At 39.5% G+C, this 24,364-nt stretch overlaps 3 protein-coding genes across 4 annotated transcripts; 2 read left to right on the forward strand and 1 right to left on the reverse strand.

Annotated features, from left to right (window-relative positions):
* The first annotated feature begins 212 nt into the window (after positions 1 to 212).
* Positions 213 to 4,440, forward strand: fam177a1 (family with sequence similarity 177 member A1). The gene is made up of 5 exons (XM_035168011.2): positions 213 to 344; positions 1,424 to 1,603; positions 2,100 to 2,166; positions 2,417 to 2,514; positions 2,705 to 4,440. Exons 1-5 carry the CDS (start codon positions 276 to 278, stop codon positions 2,918 to 2,920), a joined length of 630 nt encoding a protein of 209 aa, XP_035023902.1. The 5' UTR covers positions 213 to 275; the 3' UTR covers positions 2,921 to 4,440.
* Positions 4,441 to 5,304: 864 nt separating this feature from the next.
* On the reverse strand, positions 5,305 to 11,411 carry ppp2r3c (protein phosphatase 2, regulatory subunit B'', gamma). Its single transcript, XM_035168010.1, has 13 exons — positions 11,201 to 11,411; positions 10,922 to 11,046; positions 10,486 to 10,590; positions 9,888 to 10,000; positions 8,883 to 8,980; positions 8,701 to 8,771; positions 8,419 to 8,551; positions 8,029 to 8,084; positions 7,360 to 7,435; positions 6,849 to 6,985; positions 6,166 to 6,303; positions 5,946 to 6,005; positions 5,305 to 5,561 (listed from the first exon to the last, which is right to left on the reverse strand). Exons 1-13 carry the CDS (start codon positions 11,265 to 11,267, stop codon positions 5,367 to 5,369), a joined length of 1,374 nt encoding a protein of 457 aa, XP_035023901.1. The 5' UTR covers positions 11,268 to 11,411; the 3' UTR covers positions 5,305 to 5,366.
* A 375-nt stretch (positions 11,412 to 11,786) lies between these two features.
* Positions 11,787 to 22,914, forward strand: LOC118116349 (protein only RNase P catalytic subunit). 2 transcript variants are annotated; one of them, XM_035168008.2, is made up of 10 exons: positions 11,787 to 12,555; positions 13,210 to 13,348; positions 13,567 to 13,801; positions 13,895 to 14,190; positions 14,721 to 14,768; positions 14,881 to 15,013; positions 21,010 to 21,120; positions 21,915 to 22,063; positions 22,298 to 22,496; positions 22,700 to 22,914. In XM_035168008.2, exons 1-10 carry the CDS (start codon positions 12,165 to 12,167, stop codon positions 22,826 to 22,828), a joined length of 1,830 nt encoding a protein of 609 aa, XP_035023899.2. In that variant the 5' UTR covers positions 11,787 to 12,164; the 3' UTR covers positions 22,829 to 22,914. The 2 variants fall into 2 exon arrangements, with proteins under 2 accessions (XP_035023899.2, XP_035023900.2); XM_035168009.2 differs by having other exon boundaries at positions 22,711 to 22,816.
* Positions 22,915 to 24,364: the final 1,450 nt, after the last annotated feature.

Consider the following 24,364-nt stretch of genomic DNA (forward strand, 5'->3'; position numbering starts at 1 on the left):
GCCCATTTCAAATTACTCCAGAATTCAAATACTTTTTAGGCTTTTGAATTTCCTGTAAACTTTGGTGAGAATTTGAGCATGTCTAGGCCCTGCAAAATCTCCAAAGGGAAATAAAAATCCTTCGAAATACAATAGGGCCTCCCACCGTAGGTGCTCGGGCCCTAACAAGAAGAACAAGATGAACAAGAATGTCAAATCTTTTATTGTGAAGAGGTCAGACCGGAAGTGTTGCTAGCAGACAGCCGGATCGTGGTGAGGTGGAGGTCTTGACAGAGATGGCAGAGTTGCCGCTGTATTTAACAAGCGTCAACGTTTCCCTGACCCAAACTATGGAGACTGAAAAGGTTTGTACGTGCGATACAACTTTTCATGTTTGTAAATAAGGAAACAAAGATTTGTTTGAGTTAAAGCTAATTACTTCCTCATCCTATAAGCTAGCTAACACAAAGTAACGTTAGCTAAACTAAGCTAACTAACCAGCTCTAGTTTTGCTGTGGTAACAGTGGTTTGTAAAAGAGTTTAGGATGATTTAATTGTCTTACCTCTGTGTGTAGCTGCTCTACATTTGAAGGTGATTCATATAACTACATACAACGTCTATAAAAAGATGTTTTTAGGAAAGTTTGTCATGTTTTCTTTGTTGTTGACTTTCTGCCCAGTATGTCAGCAGAGTACGTCAAACCTGCTCTGCATGTGCTGTCATATGGGAACTCAAACAAAAGCAAATCATTCAAAACCCAGCGAACATTCAGCAACAATCCATTCAACCTCAAGCCGAGTACAGAGAATAAACACACCAAGGAAACTCCAATAAGAAACGGGAAATTTTGAAAAATAGCAAAAGTAAAAACCATATGAATAAATACAGTGCATGATTCTTAATTTAAAGCAAATTAATCAACACATCTTAAAGCTTAGTGAATAAACTGTGTCCAGCGGTTTAGTGTTGCAGCTGAAGCATGCGTGTAGAAAATGTCACCATAATCTTAAACAGACATTAAAGTTGCCTCATCTGCAGTGCAGAGGGAAACATGTTTTGTTTCTGTAGAAGAAGCTGATTTTCTTCTTGAATGTGGTCACAAGTTTTGAGATGTGATATCTAGAAGTTATCTCATCACACCAGATTCCAAGATACTCTGTGACTCTTTCAGTGTTTCTACTATTCATGGTAGAGATAATACAATTATTATAATCAACATTTTTAGCTCTTGTGTAGAACATAAATTCAGTTTTGTCTGCGTTGAGAACTAGTTTACGATTATTGAGTGCAACTTGTAAATCAAAGTGTTGAAGGGATTTAACAGCAGAATGTGCAGTGTCGGCAGTACGGTACGAAATCGTGTTCTCACCATTAAGATGAATGTTACACTGAGTACTGGTGATGAGATCACATTCTTGTACTCTCTTATTGATCTACTTCCAGAGTCTAGGAGGAGTGACAGACTTTGAGAGTGTGGAGATGGAAGACTCTGCGGGGAGTCCGGGAAGAGTAAAGGTTCCCCGAAGGACCATCTATTTTGCCAGTGGAGAGACCATGGAGGAATACAGCACCGATGAAGAGGAGGAGGATCCTGTGAAGAAAGATGTCATCACTGTAGATCCAGTAAGCAGACATCAAGAAGTTTTACAGTTGTTTTAATTTTGTAGACTCTGAAACAGCCTCACATATCAGGATAATCCTGTGGGTGGTGTTTGCATGGTACCCCAGAGAAAACCGGGGGGACACCATGGAAACTCCCCATTTACCCTTGGCCTAACCAGGATTCAAACTGGGCACCTTCTTGCTGTGATGATTATAAATAAATAATAATGAATAAATATAAATGGCTAATAACTTCCAAATCTGTTTCAGTCAATTGAGAATATAGGACAATATGTTGAATATCCCTTGTACGTTTGAAGGTCTTCTGCACAATTTAGGTTACCAATTACCAGTAGATGTTAGCAGGTGTTAGTGGCCAACTTGCCACCAACGGATGTTAGGGACATAACTTGACAGTTGTGCACCTTAGCGTCATCAAGTGTTTTGGGCTTGTGTATTTGTGTTTGACCGGCAGATATGTGATCTAATTGTCAAGTTTTGTGTTGTCTTATTTTAGGCTAAATTAACCTGGGTTCCATATTTCTGGTTCCAAACGTGGAGAATGGCCACCTCCACCATCTCAGGTAAAGTAGTTCACTGTTAGATTGAGAATTTGTGCTATCAAGACCATACGTCATAGCTTTTTCATTAGTCATGGAAATCTTGTGTTTTGAAATGTGTTTTTTGAGTAATAGGGAAAGTGTGTAAATGCCCCTCCAAAATCTTACAGATTTGAATGTACTGAATCTTACAGCTTGTTTCACACTTTTCTGTATTTGGTTGGTTTTGGTACTTAAGTTATTGTCTTGACTCGCGTGTGCATGTTTACCGCAGTGTGTGACTACATGGGAGAGAGACTGGCCTCTCTTTTTGGCATCACTAGTCCGAAGTACCAGTATGCAATTGATGAATACCACCGTATAAAGAAAGAGGTAAGATAATTGTGCATGTGTGGTCTCATACACACACAAACACAAACTTGAGGCTCATATGTCAGTCTCATATGTAAATATGAGAAAAAGTCACACCTTTTAAAAGCTGTATACACAGAGCAAGAAGAAAGAACACACATTAACTCTCAGATAAACAGTATTAAATGTTACACACACTGTTTTCCTATAGGAGGAAGAAGAAGAGGAGGAGAACCGTCTGGCTGAGGATGCGGAGCGTCATTTTGTCGCGCAGAAAAGAGGCGAGCTAGATGCTCCTCCCTCTGCTACTGTGGAACAGCCAGAGGCGTCCGGAGCATCCTTTGTCAACATTAGCTTTGAGCTCAAACCTGAGCCTCCTCTCAGTTCTCCAGACACCAACAGAGTCCCTTCCCCTCTCCCCTCCTGAAAACTGTCACTCACAATCCTCTCACATTCACACATTTCGTCAGGCTAAATCTTATTTAACCTAGCTGTATAATTTAATAATGTTGTTACTTTTCTATGCTTTTTTATAAGAAGAGATATTAATACATAGTGCAGGGAAACATTAAAAGGGCTGTGGAAGTGGCGGCAATAGCCTTATCTGTGAATGTAACTTTTCTGTACAGCCTGACATGCAATTGAACCATTTCTAGAGCAGATTGGGACTGTACCCAACTCACTTTAAAAACATAGAGACAGTGAAATACATGCTGGATTATAATCTTATTGAAGAATTTACATTAAATGTAGTTCTTTCTCTAGAGTTTATAGAGCTGGATAGCTTTTGCTTTCCAAGCTAAACCGTGAGTGAGAACAGGTAGAGATTAAATCATTTATACACACAGGGAATATATTGTCCTCCTCATAACATGTTATTGCTATATTGTTGTCTGGAATGAAGAAATACAAACTATTATACTAGAAGTTATAAAGAGGAAGGTTATATAGAAGTGGCATCAAACAAACCAGTAGTTGAGTTCTAACGTGATGTTCAGATACACAAGACAACCCTTCCACCTCTGCCCTCTGTTAACGAGTCAATGAAAACTACTGTAACTTCCTGCTGCTTAAACCAGACACATGTTATATCGGGATTTCTTTACTTTGAAGGAATTGTCCAATACACACAGAAACATTTTCCATAATTCACTTTGTCGCGGCCAAACATACTCTGGTTAACATAAGAGCTCAATGTGAAGTTACCATGAAGCTGCAGTCTGTGGTCCAAATTTGACTAGAGTACTAACCTTAAAGAATTGGCTTCATGTTTCTTTTTTATTTGTTTCAGTGTAAACCTGCCTCTGTGATGATACTTGAAACAGTTTATTTACAGCAACAACTCCTATAAAATACAAAATGTTTTTTTCAAAAAAAAAACAGGCAGTGCAGCTAATATCAATTCACTTTTAATATTACTTTAGTTTAAATCTTTGATAATCAAATAGAATTCCAATTTACTGGTGATTGTTGAAATACATGGGGAAGTTGAGTTGCTCACAAACACTGACGGTACCTTCATGTCTGCTCAGAGTTCATTCTTTAAGTGTCCTTGCCTGAGCTGCCAGAAGCTTATTAATTATTATTATCCACTGAAGGGACGTTGTGGTGTGGAGGCTCAGAGCAGAGCAGTGTTTATTCAGGAGGAAACCAGAGGCCCACACACTGGGGCCTTTATGTTTTCTCATTACAACGCAGAACACATGTTACTCTGCTCTTTTCAAACGGATCCATTTCTAGGAGAAATTCTGTTAATGGAATCTGTAACTGGAATACCAACCTATTTAATTCAGTTTGGGTAAATTTCTTACATTACTTAACACGGGACTTTATTTATGCTTTTTTATGTATTTAGAAACATGCAAAAGTTATTTTTAACAAACTCAATGAATCTGTATATACATATTTATATTTTCTGTGTTAATAAAACCTTTAAACAATCCAAAATACTTTCCCCCACAGTTATTCCACTGTTATAAACTTGTATCCCTCTTGTCTAATTCAATAATACAATCCTTCTCTTGACTTCTGTTTGTTTACAGTTTTGATCCCTTTGAGCTGCCCAGCTGTGAATCTAGTTTCAGCATGGAGAATGAAAATAGTTTTTCTTTAAGTCACATTTAACACCAGAAATATAAATAAAAAAGTAATAAGGATTGTTTGAGGAACTTTCATTTTCAGTTTATTACCTGCAGTAGATAAGTACCTCATAGAACTTCACTTTAAATAATCCTAACTAACCTGTTAGTGAACCTGTGAAAGTTCTTTTTTTAGTCTTCCTGTTTTCTAGCTTCCCTTTGTCTCTGCTCGTTGGTGCAGAGAAGGTTCTGTAAACTGGGTTTCTCTGGTTTTAAAAACAGCTAAAAGATGTTTAAAAACCTCATTGGGCTGAAGAGAAATGCAAAGTCAGATGCTAGTTCTCTATTGGTTCATCGGTGAGTGTCGTTCTTTCATTATCATTGGAGCCACTGATAATGTAGAAGTGACTACAGCAGCTTAAGTTAAATTTAAATTTGAGTGTTAAAGATAGGGCACTTTCATGATACAAAGATATAAGATGTCAGTAAGAGAACAAAAGGGAAACATTTATTTTAAATACATGTATATTTGTTTTTACAGGAAAACAACATAGAGGGAAATGGAACAAAAAAAAGCACATCTCAAAAACATCTCATTCATTTCTCTTCTCTTCCTCCTACCATTCATTTCAAGGGTTTTACAGTTTAGTTCTTTTGGTTCAACTTCACCAGAGGGACCTGAGTCAGAAGGTAAAGGTTCTATGTCCTGCTGACCTGTCACCAGGACACTTGGTTCAATGGACTGTAGGTTTTTATTATTGATGGGAGTGAAAACTGTGAAGATCATAATCATCCTCAGGAGTCATCGAGGTCAGCCGTGTTACTGCTGTCATTGTCATTAGCAACCAACACTTCTCTGTTCTCATAGGTCCAGAAGCCGTTGAGGTCGATCAGGATGCTGGTGACTGTGTCACCCTGGCAACTGTTTACTAAATCCTGGAGAGTGATTTTGTAGGGGTCTTTGGGCTTCACCATGTCAAATATCTCATCCTGAGGAGAAACAGAGATCACATGTCACCTTTTTTTCTTACACCAAAAACATGTCTCAACAGATCATGTCAATAATCTTCAAATCCACAGTGCAGCTAGGAACATGTGTGTGTTTGTTTTTTTGTTTGTTTGTGTGTGTGTGTGCTTGTACAGATATCTTTGTGAGGATCATTTTGAGTCAAGACCTTACAGAGTGAGAACACACTGACAGGTCCCCACTTTCTGACCCACCTACAATGGGCTGTTTGAGGGTTAAGACTTCCTTCTAGGGTTTGAATTAGGATCAGGCATTTAGCGGTGAGGATTAAGGGTAAGGGGCTAGCCCATGCATTTTTCCAATGAGTGTCCTCACCAAGTGTCTGCATGTGTCTGTGTACAATATACCTTGACATCCTGGAAGGAGACCGGCTCTTGACTATGCACCTTCATCTGCTCCTGAATGGCCTGAAGAACACAACACACAAGTGTCATGGAACAATGACACATCACGCTTTGTGTGAATGTGTGTTTGTGTGAAAAGACACACGTTTCTTGCATTTCTTGTAACAAGGATGCAAACGTGCTGAATGAATGTGTTTCTATACGGGCTGTGTGCAGCTGATACCCTGAAGAAGAAGTTGAGGGAGAAAACATTGAGATATCCACGATTCTCCATATCCAGAAGTTTAAAGATGTACTGCAGCGCTGCTGGCTCCTTCCTGTTTTCCAAGGCCAATACAAAGTCCAGATACGTCTTATAGTCCTGAGATTAAAGACAAAAACACATCATGTACATTATATATCCAAGTTAGACCCATCACAGAGTTATCTGCAAAACTAATACTTAAAATATGCATTGAAAAGAGATTAAGGCCAATTTAGGCCAATGCCCTATACAACAATAAAGAGTAATTTAATATATGTGTCAGCTGCCCAGAGGACAAACTTGTTTTCATGAGCTTCATGATTAACTTGAGCAGCTCAAGTTTAACTTTATGAGTTTCTTTGAGTTGAACATTAACATACAGACACGGGAGAAAACCCAGAACAAACTAGGATAAACAACAAATGCAGGCACTGATTAAAAGGCTTCCTGTATAGATCTGATGATTAATTAAAGAAAAAAAACAAATTAAACGTTTCAGTCACAAGAGCTGAACCCAGTTGAACCACGGGAGATTTTGGAGTGATGAGTTTGAGAATCTATACCAAAGAGCACCATAGATATTCCTGGCTGTCATGTAAGATTCTTTTTGTTTTTCACTATCTGTATGTTACTACAGCTGTAAGTGCAGTCACTGATTGTACCATTTCTCCATCATAGGTGAGATACTCCTGAAACACTCTATCCAGGAAGACCGGGGTGAGGGTCGCTGTGCCGTAGCGCGATAGTTCCTCTTTGCTCAACATGCCGTTGTGGTCTTTATCCAGGTTGAGGTACTGGCCTTTATGGACAGAGACACACATACAAATTCAGGAATGAACAAGACAGACCGGCTGTAGTCTCTGAGCTACTCACACAAACATCATTGTAAATATTACATTTAATTTCTATTAAGAGATCCTCCTAAATCCTACATGTTGGACTTTTACACTATTGACGCTTTGGCCAAGTGCAAACAAATATTATTTATATTTTTAAAATACAGAAGATTGTGTGTTTTGTGATAAACGATACAGAATCTGAAGTCTTGTGTTACATTTTATCATGTCCACATTGCTGAACATGAGTTGCAATCTGAGGCCCCCCCAAACTATCCTTATGCACCTGAGGGTTATTTAATACCACAACCGTTTGATTTGAGAATGGAAACCTCACCATAGACCCGCAGAGCCGATGGGGCAGAGAACCAGTTGGATTCCTGACTCTCCTTCGATAACTCCTCATCTCTCAACTGGGAGCACAGTGGGAGAGGTCAGGGGTGGGGGTGGGAGAGTGGGAAAGAGTAAGAGAGGTGAATTTTTGGGACTATTGCTTCACAATGGAAGCCATGGAAGAAAAACTGCAAAACTCCTTATAATAACACAATAAAAGATAATTCAGGTGGACTATTACAGGTTAAGAATATACCCACATTTTCCTGTAGTCCTGTAAGTGTAAACCTACTGACTGACCTAGAATGATACTTAGTAGAGAACTACCTCCACCAAAGGCCCAACAGTCTCTCAAATTCAATCAAGCTGCACCAAATTGTACACACCCATAGAATCAGTCCCCTGAATGCCTGATTTTTTTCATCTGGATTCATTCAAAATTTCATGGGTTCTTCCTTGGGTTATGTTCCACCCCTCTACAAAATATCATGGAAATCGGTTGTGGAGTTTTCCTGTAATCCTGCTAACTATCTAACAAGTGCTGATCTTGTTAGACATCTTTGGGCGGAGGTAATTGAGTGTAATTGAAGACAGAAGAGCTTGTGGAAAAAAGGATGAATGTGGATTTAAAAAGATAAGGACGAGTGGATATATTACAAAAAATGTATCCTACCTCCAATAAGTCGTCCAGGAAACTGCAAGCCAATATATCCTGGATTTTAATCTTTCCTGTAAAAACAAAAAACCCAGACAGATCCAACATAAATTTTGATGTTGACGATAAAGTCAACATCCTGTTCCTGTTACATGTCGCAGGGTAACATTCCGTTTGAATACATGTTAAGGTGTTCATTACCTTTTTTTATTTGCTAAATAATTTTTAAAATATTGGTGGTTGTTGTGGGTAGTTCTTAAAGCTTCTGATCTAATGATACAAGTCAGCAGATTTTGCAGCACATCATTTGTCCTGGTTCATACATGATGTGTCAAAGACAAACACTATGCTCCAGTATGTGTTCCTGCACTTTTTACTGTTGAGGCTCGCAGGGGGGTTCAGGCTGACCTGTTCGGAGTGGGTCGAGGAAGAAAAAGAACTTGCGAACAGCAGTGCAGACGTAGAAAGAGTAGAAGGACTTCTCCAGTCCGTCCAGCTGAGGCAGAGTGGGGATGAGCTCCAGGATGTAGTTCTCCAGATCCTACATAGAATGAAGAGTCACTTTTCCTGAGTATGACTACATACCATAATTCTGCCTCTAGCTACTAATGACTTCATCCAGTAAAAACTATATGTAGTATGTATATATACTACTAACTGTAATTTGTGTTTCCTGATGGAAATGCTTACCGACTCTCTGAGGTAGCCCTGCCCTGCCACATCGTACAGACTCAGACCTATCCGTGTCTGGTGCAGCCACACTAGATGAACAGAGAGAACAGACAGGAGTCAAGTAAATGGGGCTAGGAGATGAAGTTCGTTCCACCCACTCAGCATACATAAAACGAGAAAGAAAAAATGAAGGTCCAGACCTTTCCTCATGACATAGTTAAAGAACTGCATGATGGAGATTCGGCCGTAAGGGTCGTTGTGGAGCAGCTTGGCGTACACTCTGGCTGTGAAGAATTTTCTGAAGGAAAGAAGATAAGAGTAGAAAAGCTGTAACTTATCATGAGGTTTCTTCCCTCGATCTGAGAGACAGATTTCCCCCCTCTTTGAATCTACTGACTAGACTCAGTAGAACACAAACCTCAGCCAAGGCCCAACAGTCCCCTTATAAAACCACATTTTAATTCTCTAGATCTGTTCTCTAGATATTCATTATTATCTGCACCAAATTGCAAACACTCAGAAATATCAGTCCTCTGAACATGTCAGTTTTCTTTTATTTAGATCCATTAATTATTCTCTGAGAAATCAATGAAAATGAAAATTAAATCTAAAATGTCACAGAGGTAAAGAAAGTGGAAAATAAATTCATAGAGCAGCACCAAAATTGAATGGGTTTATGTCCCACCCTTCCACAAAAATTCATGGACGTTGGTTGAGTAGTTTTTGCATAATCCTTTTAAATTATAAAAGAAATGCAGATGAACACATAGTCTTTATAGCAGAGATAATAAAATGTTCTACCTCCGCGTACAGAGTTATCGTAGCTGGTCTTTTTCAAGATTAGAAATTTGTCTCTGCTAAACTCATTTAAGTCAGATTTCTTTTTTCTTTGCTACAATGAAAACACCACTTCCTTTAAAAATTAACAGTGGAAACATATTGACACATTAACGATCTTCTTAAAAATCTGTCTACTTCCTGTTTCAAACATTAATATTTATTGCCACAGAGTGCATATGGAGCTGCACGTTGTTGAATGTGGCGCCACCAGAGGTTTGTGACCTGGCACATTCATTCCAGGTGGATATAAAGTCAACATGACTGGGGGGGAATTTCCAGTCACAAACTTGTGACTGGAAATTCATGGTGTAGAACAAAAACAGAACATTGCTGTTGCCAGTAAACATCTACTTCCTGGTACTTACTTGCACTTGGGCCCAGCCCTCTCCCCCACCTGCAGGTAGGCTTCATAGCTGATCATGGCCTCGTCTCCACTCACTGGAGGAACCTGGTGCTTATCAAGCAAGAACCACAGGTTCTAGAAAATGAAAGTTTAGTAGATGTAAAATAACAAACATACAGTGTTGTCATTTATGCAGAAGTATTGTATTGTAGTGTGTGTGTGTGTGTGTGTGTGTGTGTGTGTGTGTGTGTGTGTGTGTGTGTGTGTGTGTGTGTGTGTGTGTGTGTGTGTGTGTGTATGGTCCAGGCATTACTCATGTTGTGGGGACCTAAATCTGTTTACAGTCACATTATGGGGACACGGCTTCCTCATGGGGACAAAAAGCAAGGCCCCATAATGTAAATCATTACATTTTAAGGTGAAGAAATATTATAAGATTTGGGTTTTAGGTTAGATTTAGGTTATGGTTAAAGTTATTTTAAGATTAGGGTAAGGCAAGTAGTCACTATGGTTAAGGTTAGATTGAGTCTCCAGGAAATCCCTGAAAGTTAATGTAATGTCCTCTAAAGTCATGGAGACACGACTGTGTATGTGTGTGTGTGTGTGTGTGTGTGTTCTACCTGTAGTTCCTCATTATCCAGCAGTTCTCTGCTCTTCCTCTGGAGGAAGACAGCTCTGGATTCTTCTCTTAGCTTCTGAAGTAATACTTCATCCTCTCCTGGGAGCTGCACAACAACAACATCATCATCATCATCATCATCATCATCATCATCATCTGTTTTCATTTCTACACATCATCATTTAACACGACACGTCAAAGTGTCATTAGTCACCTTTGCTGAATAAAAGTGGACTGGTTTAATTATCAGTTACTTGCTATAATCTGGTGTCATATTAATAAAATGCTGGGATCCTGATACCCTCATTGTTTCTTCTTTAAAAAGAAATATAGTGTATTTACTATTATACATACAGTTAGGGGAGTTAGTCTTGTTTCAAAGCATAACACAATCCAAACTATGCCCCAGCGGGTTGACACGTGTATGTGAAAGATACCCTGTAGTAGAAGCGTGGGATGTTCCTATAGGACTTGTCTTGCTCTTTTCCTCCCCTCCACTCTGTGTAATATTTAGTGAACAGCTCAGTTTCTTCTGCTTTCTTCTCCTCTTCACTTCTCTCATCTGTACACAATCAGAAACATGAACAATAAAATCACGATCAGATCCAGTTACATGAAACGCAAATGTCAACATAGATTCAGCTGAGTGACTTAAACTCGATACATGTAGATAAGTTGGCTAGCTAACGTTAGCGGAAGTCCAAAGTCTCTCTTGCCTGTTTTGGAGTTTACTATCCTCCTTTTCAAGATACCAGACCAGTGAGGCTCTTGTTCTTCAGCCATGTCTACCCCGGCAATAAGCTTATACTTTATAAGTAAACACTTTCTAAGCTACAAGTTGAGAACAGTGTGAAATTCACTTGTGTACAAATGTAGCTAACCCACAACAACGTCAAGTTGACGACAGAACACGACTAAAGCTTCCGGTGAAAATTAAAAACAAAAGCCTTACCCAATAAGAAACAGTAGGTGGCAAAGTAAATATCATAATCATACTGAAGGTAATGACATTTACTATGAATTCAAAAATATACAATGATAAACACATCAGAGTAATAATTAACTTAGGGGAGTGAAGCAGGCGCTCAAGAGACAGTTAAAAGTAACATAGCATATGTAAAGCACAACATGTCCATAGATGTGCAAATTCTGATCAAATTAGACATTAAACAAGAAAACAACAACAAATCTTTTTCATCTTCCTCAGTATTTTCCAGGAAATACACTTTCCTCCATTACTTTGTAAACACCTTTTCCGGTCTCTATCTTTAGTTATAATAAAAACTTGATGCAGCTCACAAACGGAGCTGTCGAGCGTTGATGACGTCAAGGTGTGCGACTGCAGTCATGCCTACAGTTGTCTTCAGGTTGTATTTACCCATGAAGCGATTATAGAAAGAACGAGGCTGAGCTCATGTTCACTTCGTCCATGTCCCGGAAGTGTGAGTCAGTTTTAAATGATTCTAACTCTATAGTTTTGTGTGACCTGTGGTGTTTGGAAGCAGCAAGGTCAGCTGATCAGTCTCATTTCCAGGTTAAAGATTTGTGTCATACTTCCAGCTCATGTCAGCTTAGTGCTGAGTTAGTTTGGGAAATCTTTGCCTCTACAGTTAGTAGGACAGATGCAGGATAATATGAATCATTAAAGTTTGAATAAGTCCAGAGGTTGAAATTCACAATATGGGCTCTAACTTTATATCTAAAGCCAGAATATGCTTGAAACCCCTGAAGCCTTTCCTCACAATAAAGCCACCACAGCTGTCTCCCTCTGCACGCGTCCTGTGCACCAGAAACACTGGCTCCAACTCAGGTGGCAGAGGGAACAGCAGACAGACTGATGGACATGGTGGAGTAAAGAACAGGACTGTCAGACACAGACAAAGGGAATTGTGGGAAGACTCCGTGGATGGAGGAGGTAACAGCTCCACTGTGAGGCAGAAGCCGTTCTTCCCCAAATCTGTATTTTCTGCTGGGACGTCGAAGAGGACGACAGAGATGCTGAAGAGAAGGGCACCGCTGGCCTCGGAGGAGCCTGAGGAGGAGCCTGAAGGGAGGGCACCTCGAGGAGCAGGTAGGACGAACTGGAGCTGTATGATTCTACATGTGTGGATTCATGAAATTAGGATTTTCTTCCTTCCAGCTGAGGCCGAATGGGGATGAGTTCCAGGATGTAGTTGTCCAGATTCTACACAGAATAAAGGGTGTTACTTTTCCTCGGTATGACTTCATACCATAACTTTGCCACTAGCTGCTAATGATTTCATACAATAAGATTATGATTCCAGACATGTAGCATTACTACACTATCCCATGGCTTTCCACAATCGTATGGAGTAGCCAGCAATTGGGGAACAGTAGCCAGCCAGGGGGCTAGTAAGAATTTTGCCATAAGAGCCCAAAGTGCCTCTGGTGTGATCTTAATTTTTCCGTATGTTAATGTTTTTCTACATGATTGTAAACATGTAGTGCACTATTTTAAATGATTATCAGGAATTCGAAAAGTAAGAGTGAATATTCACTCTGTTTCACACAAATCGGAATATGACAAGTCAAGCTTAAACTTTTCGTGGGGACTTGTCATGTCTTCTTTTATAAAGGTCACAGAGAAATTGTTCTTATGTCAGTTTAAAGCTCTTTTCCAGCGTTATGACATCTGACCCAATCCTTAAATGTGTATGGGAATAATTGTTTCAGTTTTTTGCATTAAATCCTGAATGTTTCACAGGAAAGGTGCAACCTCCTGACCGCCCACTCTCTACTGCCGAGTGGAAGAAGCTCAAGGAGTCTCTGGGAAATTGGCCACGCTTTGACATTAAGATGATTCGTGTGCTGTTCAACTCCGGGGCAGAGCTGGGTATCGCCAAGTGAGGAGGGGGGACACTGTGTTTGTGTGCCTGTGATTTTTCCAATGTCCTTGCTTTACCCTTAGCTGATGAGTTAGCATTTGGCATGTAGTCAGCAGCCTACAGTTTTTTACATTACATTTCATTTAGCTGACGCTTTTATCCAAAGCGACTTGCAATAAGTGCATTCAAGTTTTGTGTGGTGCAACTGAAGTGTGATGTGAAATCTTCTGCCACAGGTCGCTGCTAACTTTTGAAGCCATGGAAACAGGGACGCTGTCCTATGAGCTGCTACTACAGTACCTCTCACTGTGTGTGAAAGGTGGCCATGACGACGAGGTGTTTGATGTCTATGACATCATGCGGGGAAGTTTCCCTTCTCTGGAAACAGGAGCCACCAGCCTCTTTATCAAGTCTTTCAGCCGCACAGCGAGGTGGAGGGAGGCTCTCAGCATCCTGCATGATGTTAAGAAGGTTAAGAGATTGTTATGAAGTCATAGTGGAGCTGGAGGACCTGCCATACTGTGCACTGTATGTCATCACCCTATTTTACTGTCATCCCAACAGGTGTTTACTCCATCACCACGCAATTATGGTGATGTCATCGCAGCAGCAATGTTGCACGGTGACATGACCACTGCCTGGGCTCTGTATGACGAGTTGATTGAAAAGGGACTGAGCCCACACCAGGAGACCTGGGAGGCTCTGTTTAAGGGGGTGGGGAACAATAAGGAGGTGGAAGCAGAAGTGATGCCTCAGTCTGAACACCAGGAGAGGCTGCTGGGAGTTCTTCTGTGCATGAGGAACGACCAGATCTACCCCCAGAGCAGCCTCGCCAGCAGCATCAAGACCTGGTTTCAGAGGTACGACACAGTGGGTGCTAGGAAGGTTGGAACCTGAGGCTGGATGCATAAAACTATATCAGTTTTTTGAATGTAGAATAATTCACCTTAAAAACCTTTATAAATACAACAGATTGGATGATGACAAGATGTGATCTTTCTAATCGTTGATGGATTAAAACATTCTGCTTTTAAAAGCACAGTTTTGTCCAAGAAAATCTGACTGAGCATTGAAAGTTGTATTCAAATATTTCTGAATGTAGTTGATACAATCTATTATGGGCTCAACTGCACAAGATTTCCTCATAATTTCAAAGAAGTAGGAGCTTGGAGCTTTTTATAGCGATATTGTTCCGAACTTTTTTCTGTTTTCTCTATTTTATACTGATTTATAAAAGAAGATAAATTTGTAAATTGATATTCATACACTAAGTAAATCCCTGCTATCTGTATGGACACAATCTACTTCCTTGACACTTTTATTCAACTCGTCTAATTTTCTTTTTGCTCTTGTTACTCTATTCTCTATCTCTTGTCCGCCCTGGCCTCAGTCTCACAGGACAGAAATGGACAGGAAGTTGGACCAGCGCCAACCCAAAGTAATTACACTATTTCCTATTTCAAAGTAAAAAATCTTCATAGCACCTTATTTCATGTATATGCATATGCACTGTGTATATGTACTGTGTATGTGTGTGTATGTGTGTTTAGGGGTCTGTGTAGGTGCTGTGGGTCAGAGTTGGAGTCCATCCAGCTGACCACTGAGGAGTACCATCAGCTGAAAGACAGAGTGATGACTGACATCATTCAGGGACGAGATGTTTTTAACAAGACTACACCAGAGGTACACATGAACACAAACACACGTGCGCACACACACACACACACACACACACACACACACAAAACTATATATGCCTACTAAGCAGTTTTTCTAGCCTTAATTGTGAATAAATCTCCAATGATACAAATCTGAGGTCATAAAGATTCCAACATCTGAATAATAAACTAGGGTTATAGGCATAGTTTCTAGAATATTTAGTATCAAATGTATTAAATGTAGTTTCATTGGATGCAGTTTGAAAGTACAAATGGGTATTAGCAGATTATTTTCTATATATTTGATGATATTAACTTCTATTCATTAATTTGTGCTAGTAATCTGGCCATTAAATATAATCTATATTCATATAAAGTAATACGGAACATGATCAATAATAGCAATTTGTGGTTCATCAGTTTCAGAACTTTTAAGTAATGTTTTAAGTAAGTGTTTAAAGTAAAATTTTTCCAGCTTTAAAGATAGGAAATAATTGATACTAATTAATAGTTCTATGTTGTTCTAAACTACTTGTTCTAAAGCTAGGTGGTACCATAGACTGTATATGGGTGGTACAGTAGCTTTCTAGTGCCTTTTCTGTAATTCGTACTAGGTGGCGCCATCGGATCACACGCAGCACCAGGTTAGCTGAAGCAACTTATCAGACTCTGACTTGTTCTTAAAGCTTTTTCAGTATCTACATGACTGAGCTGGAAACAGATCTCCTCTGACGCACTGTAAGGAGACACTGTCCAGCTTCCAGCACTGTACTGTCCGTCCTCATGTTTCTAAGATCACAGATCTTTGTTAATGTCTGTGGACTTTGATATTCAGTAAAGAATCCAAGACATAGACGAGGATATGCCCCATCCATTTCCACCATGCTGCCCTTTAGGCATATTAACATATTTTACACATTAGTGTTGGTATGGACAACAGATATAAAATATTAGAGGAGCTGTTTGGTGGATTTTGTTACATTAAAACAGACTCAGGCCTCAGTTTCCTCTGTTTCAGACTGCATGCTTTGGAACGCCCAGAGTTTACCATAGTGCTGTACAATGAATACAAACATACAATGGTAAAACAATAAAATACAATAATATAAAATAAAAGGCTTAAAAAACATGTGGTTCTTCAGTTTAACCTTAAATATGTCTATGGAGGAAGAGCGGTATCGATCTTTTTATCTAATGCTCTGCAAGGGGGGGGCGAATCAGGGGATTTCCCAAAATGGCAGACTCTTCCTTGAAGTTAAACATTCTTAAATGGAAATGGCATAATTTGCATGTTTGAAGGAGGGTAGGACCATTCGCTCTTCCAGGTACAGGAAGCAGAATACTAATGTCACTCATCCACTCATTTAAAGTGCTTTCAAAGTCATTAGAGTCAAGGCACGTGTTTAATAGACAGCCTGAGCATGGTAGAACCCACATGCACACAAACTTAAACACAAAACCAGGGCTGTAGTTTCAATCTGTGTGACTCTCTTGTAGTTAAAAGAAGACAGTCATCACTTTATATCTTTGTCATTGTCAACCTCTTTACTGGATTTGAATGTACTGGCTGTTTTTTTTAATACCAGTGACAATATACTTTGTAACGTCAGTGATAGGTAGGTAATAATATGTCATATGTACACAAGAAGTTTGCATGTGTTCCTTTGAGTTCTTCAGTGAAGAGGGGGAGTTTGTTGGTGGAATATTTAGTTAAATGGAGGGGATTTCCAACATGAGCAGCACCATGTGAATCTGGATCCCAGCTCCCTCCCGTGGGAGCAGACAGACAGAGGAAGTGCAGACAGACGTGAGGTTTAACTCGACTTTATTCATTCTCAATTAAGGGCAATTCATTTTAAGGGCTAACAGAGGGCTACGGACAACAATGAAGCAACAGATGAATTGAGGGGGGGCAGAGACAGGTCATCGATTCAAAGTGTCTTTCTGTCTTTCTTTAAAGCTATATAAATGTATGGATAGATTTTCAGTTGAATAACACAGAAGATAGAGAAAAGTTGCACTTCAATAGCAAAAATCACAATCAGAGGAAATCAAAAATAATAAAATGCTTACTAATAAGGTCAGCTTCTACATAGTTGTATGTTATTTCTGCTGCTGCTCTTACCAGTCATTTGTCTCAATAACTGTGGGGTTAAGATAATATAAGATCAACTTTGTTGATCCCACAACAGAGAAATTCACTTGTTACAGCAGCAGATAGTCAGTGAAAGGGAAAGTACAAAATAGAATAAAAATAAAAGATAAAAACTAGAATGTCACTCAGTAGAGCGCATACATCCGCCAAGGCCAGAGCTGCACCAAATTTCACACGCCTTCATTTTTTGATCAAGATCCATGAATTATTTTCCAGGAAATTGTGAAAAAGTTATAAAAAAATACCTTTTCTCGCAATGTTGAAGAAATATAGAGATAGTGTATTTACATATTATATACCGTCTCACTTTCTCTCTTTCCGTTATTGCAGTTTGCATCAAATATTGGCTCAAAAATCTGGAGCCAATTATTTGAATGACATAAATTCAGAAAATGACAGACTAATAATCTCTAATATAAGTATAAGTAGTTCATTGGCTCTACATGCATGTGCAGGGTGGATTTCTTCCCTAAGTGCAGCACTTTAAACTCAGTTATTACAGTAAGTATTATAACTGAATTAAACTCAACAGGAAGTTAGGAAGTGTTAAACTGATGGATGAGTGTTGTGATTTTGTACATTATATAGGTCAGCGATAATGGGAATGCTATTAGCGTAGTGTCATCTTTGTGTGATAGTGATAATGCGTACTGTAAGCGTATGTATGCAAGTGAAACTTTGTGGGTCTGTGTGTGTGCGTGTGTGTACGTGTGTGTGTATTCACAGCAGCACAATGAGCTGGTTTCACATATCAGCTCTGGAAAGTCCCAGGATAATTATACTTTCAGTCCGTCTTTCTCTTCCTCCTTCTCCCTCTCTCAATCACTCTTTAATTTTCTTTTCCAAATTAATATTTATCTTTCTTTTACATTTTTGCACATTTTCTCCATCAAAACCAATTACCTGTATCTTCTCCAGTCTGTCGTCTATCATCACTGTTATTCTAAGGATTCTTTTGCCTCCCACCTAAACCACACATCTCCCCCATTTCAACCTAAACCTGCTCCAGCTGCACGTTGTTGTTGCAGAATAAATATTGAAACGTACTGTACGTGTGTGTGTGTATTTAGATCAGATCAGAGGAGGAATGTTACTGTCCTTTTGTTACACCATTTAAACACATGGTGCGTGATAGTGTGCACGCAGTCAAGTTTCAAGTCCAGGGGAATTCACAGTGGCCTATTTCCATACCGCTGCTATCTAAAAGTGAAATTGCTGTTCTCATGCTGGCCCTACTCTAATACCAACACAAAGCTGTAACACATTATGTTACACATTGAGTAGAATGGGACTCACAGGTGGGTTAGAATGATAGAACAGGGTCCGGGACTGTGTGCTACATTTTAAGGTCAGTGTCAAAATTAAATATCTGCAGATGCCTTTCCATACATATACTGTACAATACAACACACGCTGAGGAGGATACTCTGAGTATTTGACATCCAAATAAAGCATGATCAAATGTTTCAATATATACATTTAGGATACATGCATAATTCTGAGAGCCAGCTGACAGTAGCCCACTTAAGATAAGATAAGAAGTCCTTTTATTAGTCCCCTAATGGAGAAATTTGCAATGTTACAGCAGCAGAAGACAACACATAAGTAGCATGCAGTACTTGGGTGAAGGAGTATAAAGAAATAGAAATATACAACAATATATAGAAAAAATATATAAATGTGATTAAACGGTATATGCAGTGTACAGAAATATATTATGTTTCAGAATATGTACAGTAAATGGATTGCACATAACGGTTTATATTGCAGATAATTTTTTACAAATGAGTATAGTATAGGGAATATTGCACAGTTGAGAATATTAAAGTGACAGTCCATAGTGGTGGTGCATGTAGTTTTACTTGGAGCAGAGCTGGTTGTAAAGTCTTACTGCTGCAGGAAGGAACGACCTGCGATACCTCTCCTTCAGACACTTAGGGTGGATCAGTCTGTTGCTGAAGGAGCTGCCCAGTGCTGTGATGGTGTCGTGCAGGGGGTGGGACTGGTTGTCCATGAGAGAAGACAGCTTCGCCATCATCCTCCTCTGTCCCACCACCTCCACTGGGTCAAGCAGGTATCCCAGGACCGAGCTGGCCCTCCTAATCAGTCGGTCCAGTCTCTTCCTGTCAGCAGTTGAAATGATGCTGCCCCAGCAAACTATTCCAAAGAAGATGGCAGATGCCAACAGAGTCATAAAAAGTCTTCAGGAGCTTTCTGTTATTATGTCATGTTGTTCTAATCTTAAATAAGTGTAGTCCCAGAAACAAACTAAAATGGCACTCAGTCCAACAGGGGTCCTCAAAGCGGGGTCTGGGGACCCCCAAGGGTCCCTGAGGGGTTGCAGGAGGTCCCTGGCAAAATGGGGAATCATTTATTTTTACAATATTTTCATCCATATGTAACACACTGACTGAATGTTTTGCTATTTTGGTCCCGAATTTTCATACACGTCCTGTAACAAAAAACACCCTTTTCGTGATGTTAAAAAAAGATTTCTGCATCTGCCCATTGACCGGATCCACGCCCAAATTGAATGAGTTATTCCCTGACCAATATCACGTCCTGCCACCAGGTATTGTGGAAATCCGTCCAGTAGTTTTTGTGTAATTGTGGTTACAAACAAACATACAAACAAACCGACAGGGAAGGAAACATAACCTCCTTGACAGAGGTAAAGGGTGTTTTTACCCAGGTCCACAGTGTGAGAACTTTATAATCCAGGAAATCCAGAACTCTATTGCCGTTTACGCTGCCACATGGCACTCTGCCACCTGAGTGCTGAGTAGGAAAGGCCAGGTAGATTTTTTACTGGCAGGCCTGTGATCAGTCTGAGAAAACTCCGCCACACCATTACCTCAGTGAGCTCACAGAAGGAGCGTTTTCTGTACATTTCCAGTATCATACATGAAGTCAGGCCAAGTAATCAGCCTGTGACATTGTCAGCTTAATTACCTTTACTGAAAATGAGCAGGGCTGACCTGTAGTATTAAACCTCAGTGTAGTGCACAAAACATTTATGATTTTGTGCACTATAGTCATGAATGAGAAATACATTTAAGTTACTTTGAGATAATACACTGTCAGAGCACAGAGACAGTTAAAAAACACCCATGCTGAGAAAGAAAAAACACAAACTGTGTTCTGTGTGTGTAAGTGCACGAAACTGTTCATTTTCATTTGAGTGGTTACCTCACTTACTTGTTGAATAACAGACTTTTGCTCCTGACTAGAAATGACTTGGAAGAGTTTTTTTGTTTTGCTTAAATAATAAGATGCATTAAATCGTGTCCATGTTCTGCATTTCATATTTAGATTTTTAACCATCTACTATTTACATGTTTCTCAATATGGTAACATCAGTCTGTCTGTTGGTTGGTGGGATGGGACTTTTGGCTCAGACTGAAATATCTCAATCACTTTTGGATGGATTGAATATGAAATTAAATTAGTTGCAGATATTTGTGGTCCACAGAAGATTATTTTTATAGAATCCCCTGACTTTCTCTATCGCGCCAACATGAAATCAAAATCTTAATTTGCCCAGTACGTTTATTTGAGCCAAATACCTGCAAAGGTCAGCCTCAACTGTATATTGGTGCTAAATAGAATTTTTAAAAGAATAAAAATCATATATTATTCATTACTGCCTTGTTGCATTTTCATCCCTCTCAAAGAAACTTATGTTAACACTTACACACTATTATAAAACAATATGAGACTCTATGGTTAAATAGCAAAAAGCAGTAGATAATGTCATGGTTTATAAATTTGAGTGTGTTGAGTAAGGCTCAACATCCAGGTTTCCATCTATATCTGTCAGTTAACTCCTGTCTATCAAACTCTGTCTATTCACGGGTCTGTTGCAGGAGCTGGAGAGTTTCAAAGCGTTTGTGAAGAGGAAGCCAGCTTTTGATGTGGTCGTGGATGGGCTGAACATAGCAAATGTCAACAAGGACAAAAGCAAGCAGTCAGCGACGGTGGGTAAAAGCACACACACACACACACACACACGTGCACACACGCGCGCAAACAGTTTAACAGTCTAGATTTTAGTGGTTTCTATATGTCTGTCCAACCTTGGGGCTTTTGTGTCATTTGCACAATGACTAACCCTGCAGTGTTATGTCTGTGTATGAATGATGGTTGTATGTAGGAGGTGCTTTCATAAATGGCTAAATACTTGATTTTAACGACATTTAGCCCACTTGTCTGGCTGCCCACATCTGTCTTGTCTGTGTGTCCAAAATATGTCACATCTTTCTCTAATGTAATGCAGCTGCAAGACAGAGGAAAGTCCAAACTGATTACCTTGTCTACTCATCTAGTTTGTTCAAAAGCGTAATAAGGTTCTTTAAATTAATGCAAAGGTCATCAAAATCTACATCAGAGCCACTGACAAGCGCTTTTATGTTCATATCTCTCAATGTTAAAGAAGGTGACAAAAATCCTGGATCAATGCAATTTACATATTGTATGTCTGTAGAATTGAAATGTTTTTGTTAGTCACAAAGATAATTCTTATTCACTTGTCTTTTTCACATGCAAGAGTGTTTCTTTTACGTCACTCACACATATACATGCATCATTCTAACGGCTACTATTATAGTAGCAGAGGCAAACTACGATAAAACCGGTCTTAAAACCTCTATCTGTCATAAGGCCCTAACCCTAAGGCGTGGTTGTATGTCGGCATCCACACAGACATTTGTGCCATTAAATACTCATGTTCTTTGTATTATAAGTATAAAGTGTTGAGGTGTGTGTGTTTCAGTTGTTGGCGGTGGTCTCAGAGCTGGAGCGCCAGGGCCTGAGCATCCTCGTACTGGGGAGGAAACACATGCTGCAGCCCTCCAGATCCTGGGATAAACACAACATGAGTCTCATCCAGCAAAAAGCACATTGCTTTTTCACTGACAACATGTGAGCACCTGATAATGAAGTAGAATAGTATGGAACACACTAAACACATTTACACAGCTGGCTATTTACTGAGAATGTGTATGGAGTTTTAGGAGCAGCAACAAAAATAATTAATTGTGCATAAATTGAAAGCTGCTCTAAAACATTTAGCTTTCAGCGCACTGTTGTGGTTTGTTTTCAAGAGGCTTGATTTGGGATTGTTTTACCCAACTCCTGCTTGTCTGTGTCTATCAGTTCGGAGGACGACCCCTTCTTGCTGTACGCTGCCTTGCATTCTGGGAATCACTGTCGGTTTGTGAGCAGGGACCTGATGAGGGACCACAAGGCCTGCCTGCCCGACGGAGCCACCAGACGGATCTTCTTCAAGTGGCAGAGAGGTCACCAGATGGTGGTGGATGGATACGTTCCAGAAGGCAAGAGGGTCCGATTTCAGGTGAAGAGGAAGAGGAGGAGAAGGTTGTGAGAGGAGAGGGTGGATAGTTAAGCACAAAAAGAATGCCAATTAACTCTCTCTGTGTGTGTGTGTGTGTGTGTGTGTGTGTGTGTGTGTGTGTGTGTGTGTGTGTGTGTGTGTGTGTGTGTGTGTGTGTGTGTGTGTGTGTGTGTGTGTGTGTGTGTGTGTGTGTGTGTGTTTAGAGTATTCCCAGCTATGACACCATCGTGCAGACTCTAGGAGACTCGTGGCACATTCCCTATGACAACACAGAGGACAGGACCACCTATGAAGTACCACAACGATGGCTTTGCCTCACACAAAAACACTGATAACTTACATTGATTTCGCAGCACAACATCGTGGTGGTAAATGCTCTGAATATGACAGTGGACCTTTCAATAAAACATTTACCACAAATAAAGTGTATGTGCATTTTTGTTTAACTTTCATCAGACAGAATATATATTCTTGCTTATTTTTTACTAATAAATGTTGTAGTGGCATCACATTACACCCAAGCAGTGAAGCAGCATGTCACTGTCAGGGGAGACTTAAAAGAGCTTGACCCGGACATAGAAGCCACCAGTCGTACGGATTGTATCCAGCTGCAGCTAGAAAATGTATGATATTCAAAGTGTCACGGTACAGGTGCTTGGATCGGAAAACAGGCCGAATAAAAACTTTGAAAGGTTAATGTCACTTATTGTGGACGTTGGATAAGATGAGTAAAAACAACATCTTTACATTTATTATACTATATATTATCTCTGTTCATGTATACCATTTCTGCTTGTGTAACAGCCAGGATGACCTTTGATGACCTGCCTCACAGCAGATGCATCCGGGAAGTCAGAGCCACAAATCTGAACTCACTGTGCTCGCCTCAACCACAAGGACCTCGAATAGGCCCTTGTCCTGTGTCTTATCTCCTCGGATTTTACCTCTCACGCTATTCTCACACACACACACACACACACGTCACCTCTTCACCAAATCTGCATAAAAGAGCACGCCTGCGAATGTTTGCATGCTGTAAGATCTGTTTGACCTTCTTTGCCATAAAACTGCAGAAAGTTTTTAAATATTAAAGGGAAGGTCTGCAACTTATAATATATAATTAATGCCACTGATAACTTGCTGTTATTGAATAGCTATCTTTTTTTTTTTAAATCCTTTCGAGGTGACAAAGAATTTTCACCTCACTCTTGTTCATTGACATCCTGACTATATACATATCAAGTGTGAGAAGATTTTACTGCAGTTTTTCAGAAAATAAAAGGGAAAGTCTGCTATTTTTTCAATATTTCACTCATAACTTTGTGTAATTAAATTTGTTATTAAGAAATGACAAATAATTGTCACCTCACTCTTGTTCAGGGTGACTCCCACTGTCTGCATGACAAGGTTCAGAAAATGTTACTGCTGAATGTTTGAGAAAATCAGAGGGAAAGTCTGCTACCTTTTCAATATTTCACTCATAACCTTGTGTAATAAAAACATATATTTTTTAAACATTCGTAAGAGGTGACAAAGACTTTTCACCTCACACTTGTTCAGGATGACCCCACTGTCTGCATGTCAAGTTTTTCTAAATTGCTCATATTAAATAATAATTTCAAAAGAATCCTTCGGATTTGATTTGATAATATTTAATAGGAGTTATGAGTGCCATAATGAAAGTGGAGCCGATTTTACCTTAAATTTTCTTTAAAAAACATACACAATATATGTCATTCCATTTCATTATTAAAAAAAATCGTTTTAACTGATTTTATCAAACGTCCATAATAAGTGACATTAAAGTTTCAACGTTTGTTTTCGTCCCTTATTTCTGTGACAAGCACTTTTACCGTAACACATAGAAT

This window comes from Hippoglossus stenolepis, chromosome 10, assembly GCF_022539355.2.
Source record: "Hippoglossus stenolepis isolate QCI-W04-F060 chromosome 10, HSTE1.2, whole genome shotgun sequence".
NCBI lineage: Eukaryota > Metazoa > Chordata > Actinopteri > Pleuronectiformes > Pleuronectidae > Hippoglossus > Hippoglossus stenolepis.

Bases quoted from the DNA above. Each gene is read 5' to 3' on its own strand.
- ppp2r3c (XM_035168010.1), bottom strand. From the start codon at position 11,267: ATGGCTGAAGAACAAGAGCCTCACTGGTCTGGTATCTTGAAAAGGAGG. The intron at 8,981-9,887 runs GTAAGTACCAGG...TCTTTCCTTCAG, and splicing joins AGGGCTGGGCCCAAGTGCAA to AAAATTCTTCACAGCCAGAG. The intron at 6,304-6,848 runs GTACAATCAGTG...CTTTAATCTCAG, and splicing joins TCACCTATGATGGAGAAATG to GACTATAAGACGTATCTGGA.
- fam177a1 (XM_035168011.2), top strand. From the start codon at position 276: ATGGCAGAGTTGCCGCTGTATTTAACAAGCGTCAACGTTTCCCTGACC. The intron at 345-1,423 runs GTTTGTACGTGC...ATCTACTTCCAG, and splicing joins AAACTATGGAGACTGAAAAG to AGTCTAGGAGGAGTGACAGA. The intron at 1,604-2,099 runs GTAAGCAGACAT...GTCTTATTTTAG, and splicing joins ATGTCATCACTGTAGATCCA to GCTAAATTAACCTGGGTTCC.
- LOC118116349 (XM_035168008.2), top strand. From the start codon at position 12,165: ATGGGCTCTAACTTTATATCTAAAGCCAGAATATGCTTGAAACCCCTG. The intron at 12,556-13,209 runs GTAGGACGAACT...AATGTTTCACAG, and splicing joins GAGGGCACCTCGAGGAGCAG to GAAAGGTGCAACCTCCTGAC. The intron at 21,121-21,914 runs GTGGGTAAAAGC...TGTGTGTTTCAG, and splicing joins AAAGCAAGCAGTCAGCGACG to TTGTTGGCGGTGGTCTCAGA.